Below are 12,175 nucleotides of genomic sequence, written 5' to 3'. Positions count from 1 at the left end.
AAGTCAATTGCGGGGCCGACATGTAGAGACAATCACAGCTACGGGCAATTTAGAGTCACCAATTAACCTAACAAGCATGTCTTTGGTGGTTAGGGTTAGGAGAGCATCTGGAGAGAACCCATGCGTGCATGGGGTGAACATGCAAACTCCACACAGAAAGGCCCTGATGGGGAAGCAAACCAGGAACCTTCTTGCTGTGAGCCAATGGCGCTACCCCTGTGTCGACATGAAGTCTTCTATGTACAACTAAATTGAGAAATAAAAATCAGAATTATTGACTTTCTGGCCATGTAAAGGACACCTGAAGATGTAGGGGCTTCATAAAGCTGAAGTTATGGCAAAGTTGTTGTACTAAATTGTATGAGAAAGCATAATTTTATGGCTGATTGGGGTAAATAAATGCTAAGTGGACAACTGCATATATGCAAAAATTACCATTTAAGCCCCTTTATATGAACACATGAAAGTGCACAACAGCTTTCTCTTTAATCGTTTTATTGTCCAGTCTGATCACATTTCAACAATTACCATAGCACACTATACAAGGTGTAAATATATAACTCTTCATGGTTAAGCTGTTGTAACAGAGATTATACAGCAAAGAAAATATGCAAATATATCTCATATATAAAGAAAATTGCATGCTTAAAAGCACATTTTTTTATACTGTTCCTGAATATACTGACCTTTTCATTAAAAAAACTATATACAATATAGAACAAATAGTACAGAAAACATTCATAAAACAGTACAAAAGACAGAAATAATACTCATTTTCATATATCATTAAACATTACACCATACTTATAGTGTAAGTTGCTTTACAGCAGTTTTAAAAGTTCATTAAACAGGATAAAATGTAGATTTTGTTAATGCTCATCAATATTAACTTCAGGGATACTGGTTTGTAAATCACTGCTTGGCTCCATCTGTCATTAATGTTCATCCAGTTGTGATGGGAGACTTGATGACAGGAAGCAAGCCATCTGTCTCTGCAAAGGTAAATAAACAAAAGGTCAAACTGCATGCTTGGTTGACAGACTTTTAGCTACAAATCATCCCAGAGAGAAAGCTTTCAGCACCTACCGTCATTCCCAGCTTTAGCCCCGGCCCACCATGTTCTCCAGGCGATCTATTCTCCCAGAAACATCGGTCAGTGAGACCAGTCAAGGAGTCATATCCACCAGGACATATTACTTCCTTTAGACATATACAAGACACACTGGTAAATCATACTCCAATAAAGCCAGCGGGTACAAATACACAGCCGCAGAGGCTGTCTAATAAAATATCTTCCATCTGAAACAACATGAAGGATATGCTTGGCTGTGAGCTGCTCAATGGCGGCCTGCGTCTTCTTCTGGAAAACCAGTCTGGCTTCACATTTACAGGGATCCTCCACTACCTCCACCTTCACCTCTTTCACCGGGAAAAAGAAAATGTCACATCAGTGTGGCAGATCATGTAGAGAGTGAATGAGCACACAGAAAATCTCCAACTCTACTTTTCCAACTGGGAGGAAACACAAACAAAGCTTGCACAAACTGAAGCACATCTGGATGTAAAAACTCCATAATTTTGCCACAACAATTAAAAAAAAACAATTCTATAATATTACCTGATAATTGTCCAACAAATACTACAGTGAATTACAGCACAATCATGCACCAGTTGGTTGTGATGTTGTGGAGCCGAACACACACTGCGTTTAAAGCTTACTTTTAGCAACAATATCACAGCAAAAAAGGCAAAAATTTGCTGCAGGAATCCATACAGTATGCTCTTACGTTTCAGGGAGCATGTTTTCTTGTCCGGATTCAAGATATAACCATCCCGGCACTGGCAGAAATAGGAGGCATTGCTGTTGACACAAATGTGTTGGCAGTCATTTCCCATGGCACAGGGGTCCACACCTGGAATAAGGCGGGGATTAAGGGATGGTGCTGTCAGCATGGCAGCATGCATACAGTTTCTAAAATACAGTGTAGTATAGATAAGTAGCTGGTTGAAGGTAAGGTAATGCTCTGTAAAAGGTCAAATCTACTTAACCTCTTTTACTGCTGCAACTAATTTTGATTGGATTTCTCAGATATTTTTTGCCTGAAAAGGTTAAAATATCCAAACTTTTCTTTGGTGTTTGTACTCGACCACATGTCACTTGTAGTGGAAAACGTCATCCTTCACCACATCTCAGCCAAGGTCATTTTGCAAACTGCTGAGGTTCACTGTGTGTTGGACAACACAGGTAAAATCACAGAACCCTGAAGTACAACAGCAATCACAGTTACACAGACAAATTACATCACAAATGCAAGAGAGACAGGACAAACATCAGATAGAAAAATTACAGAAAAACTGCAGTAGAACCTCATTTGTCCAAATATTCAATGTTCTTTCAAAGCAAAATTTGCCATTTCAAGCTAAATGATCCAAATCTTGTAATAATAAGAGTCTCTACTTTCTATAAACATTAGCAGGCCTGTTCACAGAATTGACTGCCCCCCCTCAAAAACCCAGTGAATGGGCCCTCCCCAGTGGTGATTTATTGACATCATAAATGCATATGTGTTAGATCGATAGCACTAATGCTAGCATCCTAGCTAACAATTACTTCATTTTGGAGATGAAAAGTATGTCAAGCTATTAGCTAAGCTTGCACATTTTGCCACATTTGTTTCTACCTTATATCCCATTTCTACCACTTTTGGCCAATTTTTGACATCTTTTTTAACCCCTTTTCACTGCTGCATCTATTCACTGCTGCAGCTCCCAATTTATGCCTCTTTTTTGCCACTTTTTAGTTGCTTTTCATCATTTGACCCCCGTTTGTTTGCACATTAACCCAATTTTACCACTTTCAGCCAATTTAAAAAAAAAATTAACTCTTTTTACTAGTTTAGCCTCCCAACTGCTTTTTCACAATTTTTACCACCCATTTTTGCCACTTTTACCCAAATCTTTGCTGCTTGAACCCATTTTTTGCCACTTTTTTTTAACCATTTTGCTACTCTAACCATTTCTAACTACCTATTTCTGCCAATTTTTGTGACTTTTGCCTATCGTTGCCACTCTTCAACTGCTTTTCCCCATTTTTACCCCTCATTTATGCCCCTTCTAGCCAAATTTTTGCCGCTTGAAGCCAAATTGCGCAACTTTAGACCGATTATTTCTACTTTCACTACTTATTTCTGCCAGTTTTTGCCACTTTTAACCCCCGTTGGCCAATTTTGGTTTTTATTCTGCAATAATCTAATTCTTTTTCCTTTAAGTTATATCAGTTTCTTTCACTTTATTCCCTGGTATCCTGATGTTTGTGCACATCATGGCTTAGCTATGAAGTCTAACGTTACTTTCCAAGTGGTTTAGTGTATGTGCCCATCCACATTGTTAACATCACCAAAAAAAAGGTAATTCTGTTTTAAGAGAAGGGGTTTAAATGTTGATAAGAGGCTATATTGTACTACAGCATAAATTTAAAAAATCCTATTTTAATGCTTTGATTAAGAGTGCTTATTATTTCAGGTGAAATATAAAATATTGTTATTGCTGAATAACTTTACAATGGAAAATGATTTTCTTGATTTCCATGGGTCCCCCACATTGGCTGGGCCCAAGAAAGCTTCCCCTTTTATCCCCCCTTATGGGCGGCCTTGCACATTAGTGCCTTATGTCATGTCACTAAAGTGCCTTATGTTTAGGTTATGTACAAATGTTCACATTCTCATTGTCTTCATTCTTTCGTTTCTGATTGAATTGAACAACTGAGGTTATTTTGTACTCTTCAACAAATAAAATCAAACATTCAAAGCAATCAAAATACTGATACTTTGATTGCAAAACAAATGAAGATTCATCAATAATCCTTTTTTTTTTTTTGCTTTTTGCTTTTTAACAAAGAAGCTGAAAGTTTAGGGCTGCATGGCCCCAAGACTTTACCCTTGTTTATTTTGGCGACTATACAAGCAGGTTCTAGTGCCGACATCTGCAGTCCATGTGGGGGTTGAGAGCGTGTGGTATGTCCCTCATGTTTCAGAGTTTATAATTTAACAGTAACACAGTAACTGATCCAAACTTGCAGCAAAACCCCCAGTAGACTGTAGGTGCCCCTTACTGAGGAACTAGAACCGAGGTTAATGGCGGGAGAAAGGTCTCGTGGGTCTCCTTGTCCTACCGCACAGTGTCTCCCTGAACTTAGAGGTGAGTTTCTCGATGACTCCATACGTCTCCACATAGAAGACGTGGTCCTCCAGAGGGATGCTCGCCATCTGCTGCAGGGAGCGCATGTCAGCACGGTCAACACCTACGGCGTAGATCTCAATGCCTGACGCCCGAGCTGCTGCAGACACCTCCTCCACCTGGTCCTGAGGTCTCCCATCTGTCACAATGATAGCCACTTTGGAGATGTTCCTAGAGCGAGGTCGGGCCCCAGACTGTTCAGTGAAGGCTTCATTCACAGCTGTCTTGATGGCAAGGCCGGTCATGGTGCCAGCCGCAAGAGGCTCGATGCGGGAGATGGCTTTCTTCATTTCGATTTTATTGGCATGGTCTTTGAGCAGGAACTCAATCTTGACTGTGCTGGCGTAGTTGACCACAGCGACTCTGGTGGCATCAGCACCCACATCCAATGTGTCCACCATGTCAGCAAGGAAAATCTTCACCTTCTCAAACTCAGCTGGACGCACGCTCCGAGAGCTGTCGATGATGAAGACCAGGTCGAGGGGCCGGCTCCTGCACTGAGAGTCTGTCTCTGGTGATTAACCACAGCATGTCAGAATAAATCCATTTGGTACTGAACATCCAGTTCACTTTTGCTTGTAAAACATCACAGATAGTGTGACACAGTTCACATTCAAAACAAAGGACACTATGGGATGCACAATACATGCTCCCACAGGGTTAAGTATTGTGCATCACTGTGGTGGTAAAATAAAAGTTTATGGTCCTGGTGAAATTATACAGTATTCCATAATTCATACTGTATCCTTTCAGAGTGACATCAGTCCATCAGAGACTTTCCATTGGACTTTTATCCTTTACCTCGAAAGAAAAGGATGTTCGATGCCCACACATTAAGAGTGAAAACACACCTGAAGCTGGAGACAGTGTTAGAAGCCCTCCCCACAATTCACATACACACACACTGACCTACAATGCAGCATTTCAATCTTAGATCATCACTGCTTGGTCTTATGTTAAGCTTGAGGCACATATTTCTAAGCTCTGCTCAGATTGGTTTATACATTCAAATAAACTGAATAATGAGGGGAAATAAAATGTTAATTCAGTCTGCCTTGAGGGATACTTACTTTTCCTACAAATACTAATGCAAATGGCCAAACTTAGCTTCAGTTCAGCACAAAGACAGGAGACAATGGAGATATTACAAGCTGAGTTAAATGCATATCTAAGCTCAGAAAAAACAACATTATCTGTTAAAAGCTGAAGTGAACAGGCATGCCGTGGTTTATTGGAGGGGTTGTGCACTATTTATTGGAGTATTTACCTCCTGATGTTGTTGCTGGTTGCCTGGCAGCCTTACTGTGTCAACAATCCTCCACAAAGTTATTGCAAAGGGCCAACCTGTGAGCCCAGACAACCACAATGTGGCCCTATGTACACTTCAGCTGGTGTAGACTTCATCAAAAGACCTAGAAGGATTTATATTTTACTGTTTTAAACCAGAATGTCTCTCAATGGCTGCTGTGTTCTGCATAGTATCAGCCACACGCTTACATAGAAACGGTCAAATTATTCAAATCTTTAGCTAATTACCAAACAAATAAAGACTTAAAAATTATGAAAAAGGTTGTACTTCATTTTTTGTTGAACATTTAGTGTTGCCATGTTAGAACCATTCTAATAGGAGCCCTTCATTTTAAGACATACTGACCTTTTAAGAACAACGACAATGTCTTTTATATGGAAATTGCACAAAAATAAACACTATATTTCTAAATATTTTAGGAAATTAAAAACAATAAACTCACACATAGGCTGCCATTGGTGTTCAATGCATCCTGGGTAGTGATGTCAAATGACTATTTTGTTTTTCAAATAGGCTTTAAGAAAGGCACTTCATGGGAAAAGATGTGGGAAGACATATTTCCACTTGTTACTCATTTTTCCTTTTTTCCAAAAAGAAATAGATAAAACAAAAAGCACTTCTGATTTGTATTTGGTATCAAAAAAAAAACAAACTGAAAATCAAAACTTGTATCACTGGGGCTATAACATTCCCCTCCCAAAAAAAGAAAAAAAAACTACAGACGCGAAACAGAAAACCTAAAATCAGAATGGATCATTTTTCACCATCATTTTTTTGGATTCTGGATAAAATACTGGAGCTCCTCAAAGGCCCAATGGCACATTTTCCTTTGTGGGTTGTGCCCCATGTATGCAGGCAATCCTGGGTTCAAGTCCAGCCTGTGGTTCTCTCAACTCATGTCATCCCCAACCCTCTCATCCCCGTTTCTGGTTCTACCCACTGTCCTATCTCTCTTACAAAGGCCCCCCTAGAAAAAAAAACAAAACAAAAAAAAACTTTAAATTGTAACCTACAAACAGCTTGTTTCTTAATTTGGGATTTTCAATTTCAAAATGAAAGTTTGTTAACTTTGAAATACAATGACCAAACTACAATCCTGATTTTTATGTTTTATTACTAATTATGACCAAGCCCATTAATATCTTGATGAATTAAAGTCCAGGAGCCTAAACTTTGGAATAACCTACAAGTACCTGCTGAAAAAACCTGTTTGCATACTCTTTTTCAGCTTTTAAATCTCTTATTTAAATTTAATTTTATACTAAGACCATTACCTCTGTATATGCTCTTATTGCCTTAAATTTTGTGTTATTTTAATTGCAGATAAAGTCTTTTTAGACATATTATTCATTTATGTGTTAACTTGTAGTGTATTTGAGCCTATATCTGCAAAACATCCTGTAACTTTTTAAGAAAAAAATGCATTTTTAGATAAATTTTACAGTTGTTCTTCTTATTATTGACATCACTACCTGGAGTCCAATGCACATGGCTGCCTACATGTTAATCTATTTTCTAAATGTTTAAAAAAAAGTACAATTCAAGTATGGTTCTTTGTGTGCCATACAAACAAAACACTTGCATAACTAAAAATAGTCAACAAGTCTGAATGTGCTGGGCTACTTTTAAAGATATTTCAGATTTTGAGTTAGTGGAGTTGATTTCTCTGGACAAAAGCAGGCTAGCTGTTCCCTGTTGTTTCCAGTCTTTGTGCTAAGCTACGTATGCTAACAGTCTGCTGGATATAGATATGACAGGTGCTTATGTAGCACAGAAAAAGAAGTGTACATCTCACCGCTGCTGGCAGACAGACCTTAAATGGCATTAACAGATTTCTGTTCTTTCCTGTGACAATATCAACAGATCTGACCTGGAAAGCATTGAGGAGCAGTGTTTGGGTTGGAAAGCAAACCTAGCTGGTAATATTTCTACCTGTCTCCACAGGACTGACGGTGGTGATGAAGCCGCTTTGGGTACTGACCGATAACGTCACAGGAGTGGTGGTCTCCACAGTGGTCACCAACACCGGCATGGTGGTTGTCAGCGGTGCCGCTGTAGTTTCCGGCAGAGTTGGCAGCACTGTCGGCTCTGGTAGAATCGGAGGGATTGTTGGGGGCTGGAGCACAAGTGGTGGTGGTATTGTTGGGTCTGACTTTTCGGGGCAGGGGCCTTTTATTTTGTAGGGGAAATGGCCTTTAAGCTTTTGATGAGGATGGTGGAATATAGGAGGGGAGAAACCTTTGTATATGTGGTGCATGTGAGGTGACACCGGCCCTTTAAATCTGTGGTGGTAGGGGGGCATGGGGACTGAGGGTCTGTGGTAAGTCACTGGAGGAGCAAGAGGAAGAGGTTGGTGTATGACCGGTGGAGGGATCCTTGGTGGCTGGTAGTGGTAGTGATACCCTCCTCTATACGTGTAGTCACTTCTGTGAACTACAAAGCCACCAGAAAGGAGAAGTGATAGAGAACATTAGTACGATGAAAGCAGGTAAACAGGAAAGTTGTGTTGAAATTTACAACTTTTCATTCTTGAGACACAGACAACTTATTAGTTGAAGCATGAGAGTAAATTCAGCCACCTGGCGTGTTTGCAACAAGCTGGATTATTCAGTCAAGTGCTTGTGAAACATCCAGTGAACATTTCATGCATGAAAGTGTAGAACAACAGCAAAACACTGCTGGGTAAATAACATTATTAAATGACCAAATTTCAATCAAGAGCATTTACTTTCTATCTTTATAAACAGATGAACAAAAGGAATGACTTTTCTGCAATATAATTGTCAAAAATGTATGGCTAATATCACAGAAAGTTTACATTTCTTAAAGTTTAACTCTTATTGGATACTTGAGGGCAGCTTTATAATGTAATGCTAGTACATTTACTCAAGTACAAATCTTAACTTCTTACGCAACTTTACACTTATACTACAGTAACTGAAAAAAAATGAAAGAGAGAGAAATGTTTAACTTTTACTTATTTGAATATGAATAACATTGTTAGTGAGAAAATATTGTGTTTTATATTGGAATGATCTAACAAAGTTAAGTTTGGCTTAGTTGGCAGGCTACCAGAAATAATGGTCCAGGAATGTACTTTTATGGAACTGAAGTGGTCACATGGGGTGCCTCCCTGGATCGGGCGTCAAGTGTATAAATGACTGTCAAAGTGTGCATTCTCTGTCTTTGGCCTGTGCATCTGTCAATGACCGCAGCTGCTGCAAGTAAATTAAGAGATCCCCAGTCTCTCTGTGTCTGTGAAGTTTCTGAATCTTCCTCTCATGCCAATACATTTATTTCCACATAACAAACACTAAGCCCAAAGAATACTGTATCTTTCCAACTATTGACCAATGAGGAAGTTACTGTTTATCCAGTACAACAACAGTGTAATGATAGTTCAACACTGAGGGATTTTCCCCTTCATAAAATCCACTTTGCATTTAAATAACATTATCACTATGTGGATTTTTTGCCAATGTCTGTTACAATTAAGTATTGATAAAGTATAGTATTGATACAGTATCGTATTGATAAAGTATCGTATTGATACAGTATCGTATTGATAAAGTATAGTATTGATACAGTATCGTATTGATAAGGTACAGTATTGATACAGTACTTCAGCCCATAAAACACATTTTAAGTTTCAGGAATGGACAAAAAGTATTTTAGCTTAAAGATGTCTGTTGATCCTGCCTACAACTCCACAAACATATTTGTTTATATCTGTAGATACCAACATAATACTGATAATACTGGATATCCCTAGTTTTGTTAGTATAAAAGAGCACGTTAATGTATCATTACCAGTAAAAACTAAATAATAAGGTTAAAAATAATGGTTAATTTAGGGTGATGTGGTAATTCTGTGAATATATGATCTAATTTTCCTACATAAATACACTTTTTATTCATTACTAGGGATTCAGAATTATTGGATTTTTGCTGATATCTGATTTGATGATATTTCCAGGTTAATTTAAGCCAATGACAAGCCCAAATTTAGCCAATATCTTGGATTTCCCTCAGGATTGATAACATATCTATCACCCATCTCTAATACTGATATCAATAGCAGTACTGATATTTATAGGGTTGTTATCCAGCCTAAAACTTAACAAACTTATTCATTCATACAGTTAATATTTACAGCTGATATAGGAACATTTTCCTTGCCAAAATATCAGTTGTAAATATGGGAAGATATGTTCATAACTGCCAATACGATATTTCACTTTTTTAAGCTAACGTCTGCTTATACCAATATTATACCAATTATATTGTTCATCCCTATTCATTAAGGTAATGATTTGTATCCAGTAAGTTTCAACTGGCCTACAGAACATGAATGCAAGCATACATCTTATTTTACTCTTTTTCCTGTGATAACATGTAAGGTTTTGTTTTCTGAAGATCTTGAAAAAGCTACACATTGTCATTGGAAAAACAGCTTTCTCCATCCTAAGACAATAAGCTCAATATTTCCATATCTAATAAAGAAATACTAAAATTTCACTTATTATCTCAGTAAAAGGAAGTAAAATAAAACATATGAATGTTTGTCCAATAAGGCTTTCCACACATCAAAGACTCTTTGCCACGTTTTTCCCTCCATATGTCTGGATACAGCTCCAGAGTTGAGAACCAATGAGCTTCAATCTGCCATCAATTAAAGGAGTAGACGGAGCATATTTTTGAAGCGTAATGACGTACTTAGTAGTAGAAGAAGTCTAAAGTTGCGTCAACCAAAGATGCAAACTTGAGTAAATGTTGCCCTTACCTAAATCTTCCACAACTATCTTACAAACTTTCCGAGTCAAACTTACTCGCAGGGTTGAGGGTCCTGTGCGGTGGTCGGCCATTATGCCTGCTCTGAGCGTGGCTCTGTGCGGCTAACAGGTGAGGGTCTCCCGCACTGAGGTGGTACGTGGCCCGTACGTCAGACAGCAGCAGAGAGCCGCAGTACAGCAGGCTCCAGAGGAAAGACTTCATCCTGTCTGCTCTCAGGGTCCTCCTGGTGGTCTGCTCTCACTCACAGGATCCTGCTCAGCTCAGCGGGGGTCTGACCGCCTCCTAATATGAGGGGCTCCCGGTGCAACACGTCAAACCGTCCGCCCAATCCAGAGCCAGGACACCGGGACGTGACCTGCAGGTTCCAGACGGTATAGAGGACGGTATGGAGACGACTCCCACTTCTGTACCTTTTTGAGACGTTTTGTTTATTTCATCTGATAAAAAGATTCTATTCTAGGCTTGATATTTAACATACAGGAGTCACTGGTCCGTAAACATAATACACGTTTTGACCGGAAGTGCACTTGCAGCAAAAAGGTTATATGGTGGCCCACAGCAGGCTAATTATGCTCACATTTATACTGAGTTGCTACGTATTATCCCAGATTGAATGCTTCAGTTTTGTTGAAAAGCTTCTCATCACGCCAACAAAAATAACTTAGATATGCTCATAGGTGGTTTTACCAGGCAAAGGTAGGCAGTTGCCTGTGGCCTCTGCATTACGGCCCGGAGGCCCAGGCGATGGTGTGAATCATATGTAAGGTGTCACATATTATTTCAATAATTAATATAGCTATTTCGAATATAAAAAGTTGCCCAGAGTGCATTAAATAGCATCAAAATAGTTAGATTGTCCAAAAAACATCCTTAGATAGGACCCCTGGATCCCCTAGTAAGTTCAAGTCCCTCTCAAAGCCCCACCACATCTTTTTATCCAAAGTAGATCTCCACAGACATATCAAATTTGTAAGTGCACATATTTGTATTTCTGCATTGCGACTACTGAGATGTGGAGATTGAGTTATAGTGTCACTCATTTAAGAGATGATCACATTCTGCTTTCTCGCATTTGGTTCTGTCCTGTACTTCTGTGGCTTTGTTCCTTGAAAAGTAAAGATTCAAAATACTTTTCCTTATTCCTTTAAGCAAAAAGGTAAAGGACCTCATATTGCTCTTTGCCTGAGGCCTCCAAATGAATAAAACTGCCCCTGGAAATCCAATAGTCTGGCTTGCAGCCTTTTCACTTTAGAAGGCATGAAAAGAATGGTTTGTTCAGGAAAAATGGGGTTAAAAATATCTAAATAAGTGATCAAAGTTGAACATAACATATGATTATATACTTTACTATCCCAGTAGTAAAATTCACAGTGAAAAGCCTACAAGAACACAAAGCTTAGACAAATTTCAAGAACTTTTTTTCTTCATTGTAGTATTCTATACTGTGATTTATATAAAAAAAATAACAATAGTTGTTAATTCATGCAAAAGTTTGCTTAATTATAGTCCTGTGGTTAAAAAAGGCTTTTATTCACAACTATAACCCCTTAAAGCCTATTGTATCTTATTTGATACCTGAGTTTGTGAGACCTCTCTCTAATTAACATGGGCAATAATTCCTTTAATAAACCTTTTGAATACATATCTGATAAAAGGTGAAAATGCCCTCCAGTGGATTAACAATTGCCTGGAATGTGTAATGCATCAAATGTGAAAATATGTGAAATTTTATGTCAGTTGTTTTAGATTTTGTTAGAAGGTTAAATAACATAATCTCAGTATATATCTCAGTTAAAAAAAGAGAATTGTCTGGCTATTATTTGAGGTATTAGGCTT

At 38.5% G+C, this 12,175-nt stretch overlaps 1 protein-coding gene across 3 annotated transcripts; it reads right to left on the bottom strand.

Moving 5' to 3' along the window:
- Positions 1 to 775: 775 nt before the first annotated feature.
- matn3a (matrilin 3a) lies at positions 776 to 10,567 on the bottom strand. 3 transcript variants are annotated; one of them, XM_041805881.1, is made up of 6 exons: positions 10,375 to 10,567; positions 7,478 to 7,978; positions 1,788 to 1,913; positions 1,321 to 1,419; positions 1,087 to 1,156; positions 776 to 992 (listed from the first exon to the last, which is right to left on the bottom strand). In XM_041805881.1, exons 1-5 carry the CDS (start codon positions 10,538 to 10,540, stop codon positions 1,101 to 1,103), a joined length of 948 nt encoding a protein of 315 aa, XP_041661815.1. In that variant the 5' UTR covers positions 10,541 to 10,567; the 3' UTR covers positions 776 to 992; positions 1,087 to 1,100. The 3 variants fall into 3 exon arrangements, with proteins under 3 accessions (XP_041661815.1, XP_041661813.1, XP_041661816.1); XM_041805879.1 differs by lacking the exon at positions 7,478 to 7,978 and adding an exon at positions 4,172 to 4,747; XM_041805882.1 differs by lacking the exon at positions 1,788 to 1,913.
- Between the last annotated feature and the right edge of the window lie 1,608 nt (positions 10,568 to 12,175).

This window comes from Cheilinus undulatus, linkage group 14, assembly GCF_018320785.1.
Source record: "Cheilinus undulatus linkage group 14, ASM1832078v1, whole genome shotgun sequence".
Classification (NCBI taxonomy): Eukaryota; Metazoa; Chordata; class Actinopteri; order Labriformes; family Labridae; genus Cheilinus; species Cheilinus undulatus.
The sequence above is the reverse complement of the archived record's forward strand: the minus strand, read 5'-3'. Positions and strand labels throughout refer to the sequence as shown.

Bases quoted from the DNA above. Each gene is read 5' to 3' on its own strand.
- matn3a (XM_041805879.1), bottom strand. From the start codon at position 10,540: ATGAAGTCTTTCCTCTGGAGCCTGCTGTACTGCGGCTCTCTGCTGCTG. The intron at 4,748-10,374 runs GTAAGTTTGACT...GTTAATCACCAG, and splicing joins CAGGACCCTCAACCCTGCGA to AGACAGACTCTCAGTGCAGG. The intron at 1,420-1,787 runs GTAAGAGCATAC...TCCCGGTGAAAG, and splicing joins GAAAACATGCTCCCTGAAAC to AGGTGAAGGTGGAGGTAGTG.